Consider the following 14,401-nt stretch of genomic DNA (forward strand, 5'->3'; position numbering starts at 1 on the left):
CCGGAGGCTTGGTGGTGACAACCAGCCTGCTCTTCGTTTACCCGGCCGGCCCCCACATGATACCTCCACAGGCCCAGCTCACCCTAGGTGTGCCGGCCACTCCTGCTGGACACCGCTGTGGGGGAGAGGCCACCTCTGAAAGTGGTCCTTCGTGCCATGGAGGGCGTGGTCGCTTCGACTTGCTTTACTTCACAGATCTACCAGGATACGAGGACGAAGCGTTTGCAAATAGCAGTTCATTCACATTACAGAAGTGTGCCAGAGGTTGCAGGGGCACCTTCAGTGTGGGCCTGAGGCACGTGGCTCCCCCAGACATGGCTGTGGTGGTGCCCAGTTCCAGCGTTTCACACTTTATCTTTCTGCCCAGACTCAAACACTGGCTGACTTGGAAGGGTCGTGGAGAGACCACACCAGCACTGCGCCCTTATGAGAGGGGATTAGACCAGAGACATTTTTTTTGTTCATCTTGACCATCTTCCCTGAAGCCCGACCCCTCCCACAAAGCTATCTGGGGTCGAAAGCATGGACTCCGGGTGCCCGCCGGGGAGAGGGATGTGCACAAAAATGGACTCGTTCGCTCAACCGGGCATGGAGAGCTGTTCCCAGCAGACGTAACTGAAATCCGCGTCTGCTTCTATCAACCGCAGTGTGTACCAAGACCCAGGGCCCGAACCCGCCCCCAGTGGGAGCCCCGCAAGAGGTACTTGTAGGAAAACCCGTTAAAACAGCAGGGTTGTGGCCAAAACTAAGGCCTTAAGTAAAAAGACGTAAATGAAAAGCAAACATCCATCCAATGCTACAAAAAGAAAGGGGTGACAAGTGTTAATTTCAAAAAAAAATAATAGTTCAAGGCAAATCTTAGTAAAAATGGACAATTTACTTTGGAACATTTGCTCTGCCATGCAAGTGTAATAATCAGAAAGCAAAATGGTCCAGACGATGCACTGTTAAAATACATCAGGTCAAAAGTGACGTGGAAACGACGCGCCCAGCACTGCTCATGCGCAGCGGACTCAACGCCCCGCCGCCTGCCCGCGGGACGCGCCTGCGCGGGGGGCGTGTCCTGCGCTGGGACCTGCCCTGCGGGTTCCGCGCACGCCGCTGCCCTGGTACTGGTGACCCGTCCGCGTGTGTGCATCCGCTGCCCTGACCTGGGTTCACGTCCCAGAGCAGGAGCCACGTGGTGGACGCTGCTCCGACGTGGCCGACACAGCCTTCGCGACGCCGGCTCTGGACTCTGTCCGCCCCACTCGGAGGCAGGAGCGAGCCCGGGCAGAGCAACAAGACAAACTGATGTTGAGAGAGGCACAAATTGAGGAGTGTGCCTCCTAATTTTTGCTAAATTTTATATTTCATTTACATATTCATCTATTCGGTTTCATACTGGTGCTTGAAAAAAAGTCAGTGGGCCCACCGTCTTCACATCTTAATTAATTGCTTCCTTCTTCCATCCTACAGAGTAAAAAGATAATTAAGAAATACATATCCCTTGATGGTGAGCCTCACTGCATTTCTTCGGGAAGGTGGTTTGGTTTCTATGTGTGCTCTAAGTGATTTCGCTCTTCACCGATCAATACCAACAGTGAAGGGCGATGACAGCCTGTATCAAGCCCCTCCCTCTTCCTTCCAGAAACAAGGCTGGCCTGCGTACCTGCAAGGTGTACCCTGTGTCTAGGGACATAACAGAGGTCCTGCTCTGGTCTCTTTCACCCACATGCTTTCAAAATGAGCAAATAACGGTATCAGCACTCACCCCAGAGCTCTGATGGATTCCACAGCAACAGTTCCTCCACGGAAAATACGAGCTCTCTACAGGACGACGGCCCACCTCCAAGGAGCACACGCGCTGGTACAACTTGAAGGCTCTCGAAAGGTCAGACGCGCCGAGGGCTTAGTCCTGGGGATAGATTCCTAAGTAACCCCGAGGAGGAGAGAGGAAGAAGAGTCCACGTTGATGAAAGGGGGATGTGTAGCCTGATGATTGCTTCACTCCGGTCCCCACAGCCACCTTCACCCAGGACTCGGGAACTCAGGCCCAAGCCGAGGAAGCCAAGACAGAGAGCAGCCCACACCGGCCAAGGCTGGGAAGAGGCCGCCCCGTCAGAGAGTTAGGGGTTAAAGCAGCGTAGCAGTGGTCAACGGCCACGCCACCCTGAACACGCCCCATCCCGCCTGATCTCCGAAGCTACACAAGGTCCAGCCTGGTTAGCACCTGGATGGAAAACCACCTGGGAAGACCAGATGCTGTAGGTGGAAAAATGAGGGATTGTAAGCTGACAAGGTCCTTGCAATCTGCGAGGTCAACCAGAGGATACCTCGCCTAAAATAAACAAGCAAACAAGTAAATAAACAAACGTTGCAGCAGCTGGCGGAATCCGCCTTTCACAGATGCCAGGAAACCCCGCAGGCTAATTGGACCCTGTGCTGGGAGGGTCCCCGGCAGCTGGTCCCTCCAGAGGCCCCAGCCCCGCCCCCTCCCAGAGGCTCCGCCCAGGCCCCGCCCCCCAGTGGTCATTTCCACCCGTCACATGGGTACAGAAACCGGCTCTCGGGCCTCATGAACTGGACCTCACATCTCACATTCTTTTAAAAAGAGGGCCCTTTGCTCTGTAAACTGGTGTGGGGGGAGGCAAAAAAAGCTGTCACTTTCAGGATTTAAAATGTTTCAGTTTCTCCTTACGGAGGGGTCCGTACCGACTGTCCCCGAGTCCTCGAAGCGCCCCCGCGGCGTCGGGCTCTCTGAGCGCCAGCGTGCCTCGGCCCCAGGGACCGGGGGGGGGGGGGGGGGGTCGCGTGCTGCCTCGTCTCCTTAGGAGACCCTGCGGCGGGTGGGGCTCGGGGGGCAGTGAGGTGCTGAGCGGTGGGAGTGGAGGTTAGTGCCGCCTCGGGCTGGGGGCGGGCGCCGAGGCCGTGATCTCCGCCCGCGTTCGTTTTTGAAGCCGTCGCTGCGGGGCGGGGGGCTGGGCATTTGGCCGCACGTCCCTGCCCACCGTCCGGCTGCCCGGTGCCTGTCCCCGCACCCCTGGTGTGGCCGCGGCCAGCGTCCCGCCGCCTGCCTTCCCGCTCGGCCTCTCCCGACGGGGGTGTGGCCGGGACCCCGAACTCCCGGACTAGAAGCGTGTCGCGCCCGTGTGTCCCACAGAGCGCATCTGGCGACCTCATGATCAGAAACATCCAGCTGAAGCACAGCGGGAAGTACGTGTGCGTGGTGCAGACCGCGGTGGAGAGCGTGTCGTCCGCCGCCAACCTCACGGTGAGAGGTAAACGCCCCGCCCCGCGCCCCACGATTCCCATCCTACCCGGGCGTCCCGTGCGCAGGAACCCGCCACGCGCCAGCGAGCGTTAGTGCTGACTGAGGACCGCCCCCCGCCCCCCAGAACGTGGCGGGGCGGTGCTCGCCCCGGGGAGCAGAGGGTCTCAGCTCCGCCTTCCAAAGGCGCTCACTGTCACGAGCATCCCACAGCCGCTGCCCGGGCGACGTGCGTGAGTGTGTCGTTCACTCAGCGGTCGTGTTTAACGTGAGGGAACAGTGATGTCTGTGTGCGTGCGTGTGAGGGGCTGTGCACCATACGGACTGGCTGCTGGGCTGGAAGATGAGCAGCGTGCGTCACAGGGTGAAGCACCCCCGGGTAACGCACCAGGAACGAGTCACACCGGCAGCTCACAGGGGACCGGGAATGACAGAGTCACACTGGCAGCTCACGGGGACGGATAATGACAGTCACACCGGCAGCTCACGGGGACGGGGAACGACAGTCGCACCGGCAGCTCACGGGGACGGGGAATGACAGTCGACAGTCGCACCGGCGGCTCACGGGGACGGGGAACGACAGTCACACCAGCGGCTCACGGGGACAGGCATCGAGCCCAGAGTGAGACACCTGCACTGGGGAGGGAGCAGGAGGCCTGCTGAGCTGAGGCCTCAGGAAGCCGGCGGCGTCTGCAGGCGGCGTCTGCAGGTGGCGTCAGCAGGCGGTGTCAGCAGCTGGCGACTGCAGGTGTGCATGTTGTGATTTTGGAAGCACTGCCTCCCGTCCAGACGTGGAACCCAACAGTGGAAAGATGGGGGTGGGGGGGGCCAGGTAAACGGCCTTGTGAAGTCGGGACTCGTTGGCAGGGTTCAGGCAGTCATGTGACACGGCCTTCCCTTTGGTGGATGAGGGTGACATTTGGGGAGTAGCCCCCAGCGTTTGCACCCTTGCCCGCCTCAGGCTCCCCGGGACCCCCAGAGAACGTGACGGTGGAGGAGATCACAGACACCACGGCCCAGCTCTCCTGGAGGGAAGGCGCGGACAACCACAGCCCGGTCACGTGCTACTCGGTGCAGGCGCGGACGCCCTTCTCCGTGGGCTGGCAGGCCGCCACGACAGGTGAACGGGGACAGGCAGACGCGCAATGCCTGCCCGCGGGTTTCAGGTCAGTGCCGGGACACGCAGACCCTGACCCTCGACCCCTCCCGTCTAGTGCCCGCGGTCATCGACGGGAAAACCCACACGGCCACTGTCGTCGAGTTAAGCCCCTGGGTGGAGTACGAGTTCCGTGTGGTAGCCAGCAACAAAATCGGAGGTGGAGAGCCCAGTTTACCGTCAGAAAAAGTAAGAACTGAGGAGGCAGGTTAGTGTTTTCTTCCTGAGTAATGGCTTAGCAGGTTCCCCGGGGTGGGTGGCCCGCTCCCTTGCCCAGGTGTCCAGGCCAGCAGGGGACCAGCCTCGATAATCACTGTCCCAGTTATCTGACCTGTCCGGTGGCAGAACCGGCCCAGTGGCATTTGTCAGAAGACTCATGTGAAAGCAGTTCTCATCTTCAAGCGTCTAATCCACTGTTAGCGTTGATTAGAGCATGTTGAGTGAATACGGTTTTGTCACTTAAGGTTTTAATTACTCTGTGACAGTCGCCCTGTTGACCAGAAGTGCCATTTTTACTTAAAAGCAGCCCTGACGACTTGTCAGGGAATGACAGCCAGGGGTCTGCTGCCGGGACACCCTGTTCTGCCGCCAGCTCAACGGGTGAGCTCAGGCGGGCGATGAGCTGGGACGTGTTAGCTTCTCCAGTATGGAATTGAGAATCGTTCCACAGTCCGTGTGGGGTAGCTCTTAATGCTAGCTGCAGACTACCTTATAATTCTAAAAACATCCAGCATTACACCCGAAAACCAGAAAGTGTCCCCAGCATCACATGGCTGAGGCGTCCTGGCTTTCCTTTTGTGCTCTGTGGCACTGGCCATGCTAACGGGAACGATGCTTTAAGCTCAGCAGGCAGGTCCTGGGGTGGGGGGCGGGGCTGAGCCCAAGAGGCCTCCCGGAGTGCGTTTCCCCATCCAGGCCAGCGGGGGCCTCGATGCCGGGTCTGGCGGGAAGGAGGGGACCTTTCGCTAAGGCGCAGCGTGTTTGGGGCTCCTCCGTGCCCAGCGCCCCTGGACGTGTGGACACAGCTGTGGACGACGCCCGCGGCTGGGGGCCCTGGGCTCCCCGGTCAGGCCCGGGGTGCGCCAGGTCCGGGGGACCAACGCCGGCTGCCGCTCTGCGGGGATCGCACCACGGGGTGGCGGGTCCGAGCCTGACGCTTTCCCGTGACGCTGGCGTGGACGCCAGAACGCACTCGCTGCTGGCACGGCCCCACCGGCTGCCACCGCCGGTCACCCCGGCGACCCTCCTTCCCTTTGCAGCCTCCACACTGAACCGTTTCTTCTTCCTGTTTGAAGTTTGGTAATTTCATGCAAACAAATTTTTGAATGATTGCCCCCAAATACCTACCGTCGACCCTGAACTGTACAGCTGACAGTCGTGTGTGACTTCTGACTCACCAAGTGCTAAGCTGTGTCTCAGCGTCCAATGGGGCTGGTGCCAGGTGCCCGTGACGCCCGGCCACGCGGCCACCCCAGCCCTGGCGGGCCCTGCGGGTCAGCGCACAGCGGGCCCACTGCCTGCCAGAGGACACACGGGTCAGCCCGTGCTGCTCGGGGTCGGCCGTGTGTGTGCGCGTCTGCACCACACACGCGAACACGCGTCCACGTGCGTGCGGGGTGGCAGCAGTCGCCTGACCCCGACTGTGACGCACGCGCAGCGCCGAGTCCGGCCCCGGCCGCCCCGCGCGCCCGCAGCTCACCGCTGTCTCTCTGACCCTCACAGCTCCCGAGGTGCCGCCTTCGGAAGTGAGCGGAGGCGGCGGAAGCCGGTCCGAGCTGGTGATCACCTGGGACGTGAGTGGCCGCGGACGCCGGGCGGGCTCTCCGCGCATCGTCGCCGTCCCCAGCCTTTGGCACATTTCATTTTGAAAGTCCTTTGGCAGCGTTTCATAGATGAAAACACGCGAAGCAGCTGGCCCGGGGCCAGCCGGCTGCCACCGCAGGGCCGAGTCAGGTCCTGGCCGGTGGCTCCGGGGCGGCCCTCGCACCTGCCGGTGACACACACCTGCTGAGGCCAGCGGGCGCTGGCCGCCTGGCAGTTCTCCCAGCTGTAGCTCTGTGTCATAATCAGGAACAATTTTAATTAACACGTTTAGAGTCAGAAAGCACTAGAACTCTGTATATCATTCGAAGGTGTTGGTGGGGAAAAGGTCAGGAGGCCGTGATGGGACATGGGATGTCAGTAGCAGGTCTTGACAGGAAACAAATACAGCTTTGAGAGTTATTACATCGTTTCTACTGCCTTTTTTTTTTTTTAAGTTTTACTTTTTTTAATTTAATTGTCACATCCACAAAACCAGCATTAGGGATTAGGTGTTTTTTATTGGGCTTAAGAGATGAGGTTCATTCAGCTTCTTATTATGATTCGGACCTCACACCGGGGCTGTAAGACGCTGAGAAATCCGAGTGACTCGAGAGGGTCCTCGTCAGCCACCTGCACGGCTGTGCTGCGAGGCGTGCTCCGTGCGCACTTACAAGCGGCCGACTGTCCCCCTGCGCGGTTTCTGATTTGGTGCCGCCGCTTAGTAGGAGGTCAGCGGCTATCGGGCGGCTCTGCAGCGTGGCCTCGTCCCCCTGGGCAGGCGCCGACCGGCCTCTCCTTTGCAGCCGGTCCCCGAGGAGCTGCAGAACGGCGAGGGCTTCGGCTACGTCGTCGCGTTCCGGCCCCTCGGGGTCACCGACTGGATACAGACGGTGGTCACGTCAGCCGACACCCCAAGATATGTCTTCAGGAACGACAGCATCGCGCCGTTTTCTCTGTACGAGGTTAAAGTGGGCGTTTACAACAACAGAGGCGAAGGCCCCTTCAGCCCCGTGACGACCGTGTTCTCTGCAGAGGAAGGTACGGCCGGCGACAGCTCAGCCCCCACGATCCGCCGCTGGGCTCGGGCGCTGATCCGGGGGTCCGTCGCGACTTCGGGTGTACCCCCTCCAGTGACCGAAGTCAGCCGAGGTCCCCAGTGCAGGACCGAACAGCAGCCGAGCCCACGTGGGGTGCGGGGCCCAGTGGGTGGTCACGGGCGGTCAGCTAGAAATCCATTCGTGAGGCGCCCGCCCCGAGTCCCCGCCCGTGCCCGGGACCAGCACACCCTCACGGCTTTCTTTTGGGGTAAGATTGAGACGTTCCCTTGGAAGCGCCCTAGCCTCGGGTTTTGTAGCTGTCCTGCGGCTGGTGAGAGGGACCCCCAGTGTGACTCTGCAGAGTGGACGCTGCAGGCCTGTGGCTCCGCCCCCAGTTCCAGCCGGTGGGGACCCCCGAACCCCACTCTGTCCGGCCCCGTCTCTGCCTCGCTTTCACGCCTGCCCCAGACAGAGATGGCCTCTTTAGAAAACTGTGGTAGCATTAGAGAATCGTGGGAAGCCACCACTTGCGGCGTGCCCTGGTGAGGGTGACGGGCTCGCGGGGACCGGACGTACACCCTCAGCCAGGTGCTGCGCCCAGAATTTCCCCAGGAGGAATGGCACGCGATTCCCATCGACACATGAGAAGATGAAACCTTGATGAAAGAAATGAATAAACTTACCAGCATCCATGCAGACGCCTGAGCTAGTGTTTCAAGCCAGGGCCTCGGGTCGTAACCACCCAGCTCGTGACAAGGCTGCACGGCGTCCACTCAGTCCCCAGTGGCCACTCCTAAAGCGGGAGGCAGACTCGGTCTTTTATGGACTCCACCCCTATGCTTAGCCTCTCTTTTTCTACTGCGTAGAAGAATAAACAGGTGTTGTGAGCCAACAGGTGTTATAAAAAGCTCTGCAAAAGAAAAAGGCTTTGGTAGGCACAGTCAGACCCCGTTTCCAAGCATGCGGGGATGCCATTTTGAGGGCAGATTGGGGGTCTGGGGAGGACGGCCCTGAAGTGGAGAGCTCCCCGGGCTGGCAGGGGGCAGTGCGGAGGGGGAGAGCCTGCCTCCTGCCCCTGCCTCCCCCCGGTACCACCACTGATGAGTTGGTGAAAGGTCCTTCTGTTCCAAATGTCAGAAACGTGTTCGACTGTGAGGACAGCTGGCTGGGCCACACACTGAATCGGGAGGAGTCGAGCAGCACCCCTGGTGGAGGAAGGAAGGGCCTCAGTCAGGGGTGCAGTGTGCCCCCAAACTGCCTGCCAGTCCTACATACCCCTGGTTTCCCCAAACCGAGTTCCGGTTTCTCATACGAGAGAATCCAGGAGGCCCACATCTGGGTCAAGAATCTGCCTCAGGATCCATCAGCCCAGCTGGGGAGCAGGACTGTGGAACCAGAAATAGGTTCTGGGGCGGGAGTCCCTGCTCACAGCCGTGTGTGGCCTGGGAGAGGGCCCGTGAAGCCCTCAGCGACATCTGTTTCCAAGGGGACCTCTTACTATGGGACGAGCCCTGCGCACATCTGTCCACACCTTCAAAGAGAAGGGGCTCCTCAGTGCTGACTGAACAAACGACTTTGACCTTTGTTTGACGAGACTGGTGATTTTGACGGTGGTGACGGTGGTGACGGTGGTGATGAAGGAGAAGCAGTAGCATGTGTGGGCGCAGAGTTCCCCAGCAGGAGCTGTGGGATAAAGGGAGAGAACGAGCGAATGCTCGGGTAGAGAGAACAAAGGGAAGGCGGGAAGAAGGCCGAGACACCGGAAGGACATGCAGGACGAGCCTGGGGCAGGGCAGGCGTGTGGCCCTGACCCCGACTGCCCCTGTGACGTGGAGGCTGACCAGTGTCTCTGTTTCCAGGACATGGCTTATGTTTTCAAATATCTTTATGGGATATTCTATAACTATCCAAGTATGTTGACGTTACTTTTTAAAAAAAATTAGAACTTCAGTAATTTTTAATTAACTACTAAAGTTATAATTCATTTCCCTTTCGTTCCCAAACAGAGCCAACAGCAGCTCCATCTCAAGTCTCAGCAAGGAGCCTGTCCGCCTCAGAAATCGGGGTGTCCTGGGGCGCCGTCCCTTGGAAGCCGAGCAATGGACACTTGCTGGGCTACGAGGTGATTTCCTTTACCTTCAGTCAGCTTGTGTGCGGACACTGTCGGGCGGCAGGGTCTCCTCAGACAGGACAGCTTAGCTAAAGTCTGACTTTTCAGCAGCTCATTGTCCCCCGTGACTATCAGTGGACACTGAATTTAGCTCAACAAGTTGAATAAAAATCATTTTAGTTGGGGTCAAAAAGAAGTAGTCCTAGAAAAATAAATCATGTATCACACGGGCCTAATTTTTTAGAAGGATTAACTAAAAGACGAGTGAGACTGAGCTGCAGACTGAGTTCACAGGCTGCTCGCGCCAGCAAGGTCCACCTTCCTCCAGCTGTTCGTCTTACTTTCTCCGTGGCCTGGTCAGGTCAGAGGGTCTCCTCTAGGGTCCAGAGAAGCCAGCTGCCTGTCATGTAATTTTTGCCCTCAAAGAACTCTCTTTGGGGAAATCAGATAAAAGACACAAGAGGTAACACAAGAACAAGTGTGATGCGGGTTCGGCCGGTCACACAGTGCAGGGGAGGGTGGGCCATCCGAAGAGGTCGCCTCAGGCCAGTGAAGCCGAACCTTCTAGAGGAAATAGGAGGACGTTCAGATGGGGGGGCAGGGTTTGTCATGCTGGAGAGGCGGGGACCACATGTGAGTGAGGGCGCACGCACGGGGACGAAGGCCCAGCCCCCCGTCTCCTGCCTCCACTGGCCGGATCCAGCGGGAAGCCAGTGGGCGTCAGGCCGGGCATGCAGTCCCCAGCCCGCCCGGGACCAGGCGCAGGTCTGCATTTGTCCCCTGAGCATGTTGGATGCGTCTTGCCTGGTGTTTGTTTAAGTGTGTTTGGTCTAGCAGCTAAGTTGGAAATCTTGTGTCTCTGAAAATCTGTAGCTGTAAACAAAATAATGTTAGTCTATTAAAATCACATTTTTGACTTAACACCTGGGCTTTAGTAGCTCAAAAAGGTGCCATTTTCATTTCATTTGAAGTTTAAATTCAATGAAATCTCAGTGACATTAAGGGTTTCTCATGGCAGGGCCGTTTGTTTTTGGAATAACCGAATTACTCATAGAAATACAGGTAGCACTGTAATCCTGACATGACTCAGGCTGCTTCTGTTCACGTCCCATGTTAAACCTGCAGCTTGTTAAGCGGGTCTGTGGCTCTGAAGAAAAGAGGACGTCACCTCATCAAGAAGCGGGAGCCCCAAGGGGCTTTAGCTGCCCAGACCTTGCGGTCGCCAGTGCGTCTCCCTCTCTTCCCGGGTTTCAGTTACTTGTGGTCAATTGCAGTCCAAGAATATTAAATGGAAAGTTCCAGAAATAAACAATTCATGAGTTTTAAATTTGCAGCCACCCGAGTAGGGCAGTGCAATCTGGTGCCACACCCCCGACCCCCAGGAGGCGGTGCGTCCTCAGTCCAGAGTCCACCTGCGCGGGCTGCCAGCCCCTGGGGCACGCAGCGGCCCTCTATGATAGCTGGGGGACCAGGCGAACGCGGGAGGGCGCGCTGTGGCCGTGGTGAGGCTCCAGCTCAAGAACAATGTGGAGAGGAACGGCCCGCCTGCCCTCCTGGCCACGCCCACCCCATGTGCTAGGCCCCCTTCCACTCACGGCTCCTACCTGCTCCCCACCCTCCCCCGGGGAGGCCCCAGCACAGGCGTGTGGTGGCTGCAGAGCGACCTCCTGCCCGCGCTGGGGCTGGAGCTCGCGCCGACGCTCTGCGCCCCAGCTCCCCGGCACCCGCCCCCCATCCCGAGGCCTGGCAGCCGCAGCCCCAGGTGTCGCATTGGCATGTGAGAGACACCTCATAGCGGGAGAATCCAAGGGCCCGGGGCTGGGCTCCCAGACACCCGCCAGTGACCAGGCGAATGTCTCATCGCGGTTGGCGCCTGCGGCAGGGGAGGATGGGGGGCGGGCGCCCCATCTCAACTGCTTTTGCTCAAGGCCCGCGACGCTGATTGTTGGGCGGGCGCAGCCCCGAGGGGTGCAGCTGGGGGGACGGCGGTGGCCCCGCGGCCGGACGCCCTGCCTTCTGGCCATCCGGGAACCTGGGCCGCCCTCCGGGGTGCCGTCAGGGACGTGGGGACAGCGCGCAGCCCTAGGCCCCTCCGCGCGGCACAGCGGCGCCTTTTCTCTGCCGGGAACGCACCGCGCGGCGACAGGACACGCCCGCGCTGGCTCCACTCGGGCGGCGGTCGGGTCCCCCTCGGCCACTGCCGGGGGCCGCGGCCCCAGCTCCGGGCGCTGGCGGGACCACGTCGCGCCGCCCCCGGTGCGCCCTGACCGCCCCTCCACCGTTCGCGCCTTTCCCCGCCTCCTGCACGCGTGAGCCGTGCCGACCCTCCCTGACCCCGAGGCTCGGGCTTCGCGCCCACGCCGGGTCGGCCTTTCCACCGTGCTCCCCGGTGCCCGACGGCGGCTTGGCGTTTCGAGCCGCCCGGTCTCCTTCGTCACCTGCGCTTGCCGCGTAAGTTCGGCCCTTTCCGTAGCGGGCTGGGCCGCGTTGAGCCCTTGAAGGTGCGTTTCCGACGGGCCCCGGGGCGCGGCTGCGGCTCGGCTCGCTCGCCCTGCGGTGGCGGGGGCTGCGCGCCCGCCTGTCTGGCCCCTCCACGCCCGAGTGACCTCCCCGCCGCTCACCGGCAAAGTGCAGCCCCTCAGTTTCCCTCTGCGTCCCCGGCTCGTGCCCCTGCAATCCCCCTGTGAGGAGTCGTGTTCTGTGCTCTCAGGACACGGCCGAGGCAAAAAGGCGCCTTTGCTTTACGTTCTTCTTGACTTTTCCTTCTTTGAAAAAAAAAGTATCTAACCTTATAGGTATGATTTTGGGCAAAATTTTATAGAACAGTTGATTAAATACTTATAGAAATGGAAGCCATTAATGTCACTGCTTTGTTTTAGATGCGTATTTGCTCAGTTGTTTAAGTCATGGAAGATTATATAATAAAATCTAGTATGTTCGGTTGGGCAGATTTTCTGTACCGCATAAATGCTTCTAGTACCCGTCAGCAGTGGAGACCTGAAAATGCATGTCCTTGGACGCTGGAGATTCACCAAGCCCTTCAGCACCTGACAGGTGCTGTCGGGAGGCACCCCCTGGAGGTTTATGGAAGCAGTTCCCGCGCCAGTGGAGGGTTACCTGCCGCTCTCCCTGAAATCAGCCCCCTGGGAACAAGGCCTTAGCAGCTCCTGTTACAGCGGCTTGAGGGGGGACAGGCCGCGGACTGGCACCCCGCAGTGCAGCCTGGCGTCTCCCCTGGGCTGCCGGCCGTAGGCGAGGGTTCTCTAGCTCAGAATTACCTGGCTTCGCCCCGCTCCGCATGCTGCACCCCATGCCACGAGTCTTCAGACTGTCCCCACGTTCCATTCCAGTTACTGACAGTCACTCTCAGCTGATAACTATCCAGTGCCTTCCAGGGCCGGGCGTCTGTCGTATCGTTCAGGACCCTCCACACCCAGCGACACCTACACCATTCACAGCTGGGGAAAGCAGTCGGCAGGGGTGTCCGGCGTCCGTTAGCAATATCTTGGCTGTGGCTTTAGAAAGGACAACATGTTATTCTTACTTTAATGAATGAATGACATCTATGTGGTTTTCTTTGATGCTGGCAAACAGGGTCTGTCAGATATGTGTGTGTGGTTTTTTTATTGCTAAAACGTCGAGTTTTGGTATTTGCTGCTTTAAAGTGGCAGGAGCCACGTGAACTACACATTCCACTGTGTCTCCAGCACTTGGATTCACGTCATCCTTGTAAAAGCTGTTTTCTCCTTTCCAAGAGAAATGCACATACCTATGTGAACACAGCACCTGCACCTAACAGGGCTTGTATGTAAATATGTATAAACATGCATGCACATATGTACACATGCACATACATACACACATATATTCACATTTTTAAGGAAATATCAATCTGGTATAATGTTAGTATGCTAATTTAGGGTCATTGTTGAAAAACCAGAGATTTATAGTTTGCTACTAATTTTTTTAAAGAATTTCTTTAAAATTTATTTAAAATTTTTAAATAAAGAAAGTGTAATTGTTTATTTAAAAATAAAACAGTAACATCTAGTGCATTATCTCAGAGGGTGAGCCTGGTCGCCCGATGCAGCCTAGAAGCACAAATTTAGAGCCACCTCTAAATTTGAAGCACTTTGCATTAAAATTAGAATTTTTGCTTCCTTTAAAAAAAAAACCAGCCCTGTAAGCAGTGGGCACACCTCCCCCGTCAGCCAGAGCTAAGAGGAGGTTCCGTCATGGGGGAGCGTGGCATCTGGTTTGCTACGGTCCCCACGAGCCCCCACTGTCTGCATAACCCTGGCGGCCAAGGACCCAGGGCCACTGCTGCTGTGTGCGAACAGCTTGTTCTCTCACTGCTCACAGAAGGGCCCTCCTGGTTTATATTCCGCAATCAAGAGTAGAAAAATGGAAGTCAGACAAACAAAGCACATAAAGAACACAGGAGAGCGTGTGTCTCTTTACGAGCGCAGAGCACTTGGTCGCAGCCCGCCACCACGTCCTTGTCACAGGCTCCGCCCTGTGTTGTCAGCGGGTCTCACCCCGGAGAGTGGTGCTTTTCCAGAGCCGTGTGTTGGGTGGTTCTGTTTCCGTTGCTGTTTTTGTTTGTTATTGTTGTTTTAATTTTTATTTTTTATAATCCAAACCTTCTAGCAAAGCCTAGCAGAACTTTGTAGCATACGATGGAAGTCATGAAGGAGCGGGTATTTTTATCATATTTTTTCTGCCCTTAGTTTTTGTTTTAGCCAACATTCTCATGAACTTATTTTTGCATTTTTGTACTATACATACATATAGCTTCATATAAAGAACCAGGTCATTTTGCACAGTTCAGAAGAATGAAATACAAACAAAACATTTTAACGAATACTTGCGTGTAACTCTTACCTGCCGTGCTGTTCTCTGCAGCATCTCTGGGCTGCTGACATGGGGCTGTCGCCGTGGGACAGTCTGGCGGCCAGCTGGCTGGGTGACAGTCTTTGCCCTGCCAGCTCACATCCGCACAGGACTGTCTCCTGCCCAGGGGATGGACAAAGGGCCACCGGCAC

The 14,401-nt window shown here is 57.8% G+C and overlaps 1 protein-coding gene across 5 annotated transcripts in view; it reads left to right on the forward strand.

The window, feature by feature from the left end:
* LOC107517420 (contactin-3) overlaps positions 1-14,401 on the forward strand; it is a 103,772-nt gene that overhangs the window by 78,251 nt on the left and 11,120 nt on the right. For 2 of the 5 annotated variants that reach the window (XR_001598507.2, XM_016158114.2), the window contains 6 exons: positions 3,143-3,260; positions 4,212-4,370; positions 4,465-4,614; positions 6,129-6,199; positions 7,013-7,247; positions 9,253-9,368. Coding sequence is in view for 4 of the 5 variants with exons in the window: in XM_016158114.2 (XP_016013600.2) it covers positions 3,143-3,260; positions 4,212-4,370; positions 4,465-4,614; positions 6,129-6,199; positions 7,013-7,247; positions 9,253-9,368 (849 nt within the window). In the remaining variant the exon portion in view is untranslated. Of the gene's footprint in view, positions 1-3,142; positions 3,261-4,211; positions 4,371-4,464; positions 4,615-6,128; positions 6,200-7,012; positions 7,248-9,252; positions 9,369-10,481; positions 10,922-14,401 lie in introns of those variants that run through there. The other 3 variants (XM_036219383.1, XM_016158116.2, XM_016158115.2) reach the window with 3 other exon arrangements.

Source organism: Rousettus aegyptiacus, unplaced genomic scaffold, assembly GCF_014176215.1.
Source record: "Rousettus aegyptiacus isolate mRouAeg1 unplaced genomic scaffold, mRouAeg1.p scaffold_m13_p_4, whole genome shotgun sequence".
Taxonomy (NCBI): Eukaryota; Metazoa; Chordata; class Mammalia; order Chiroptera; family Pteropodidae; genus Rousettus; species Rousettus aegyptiacus.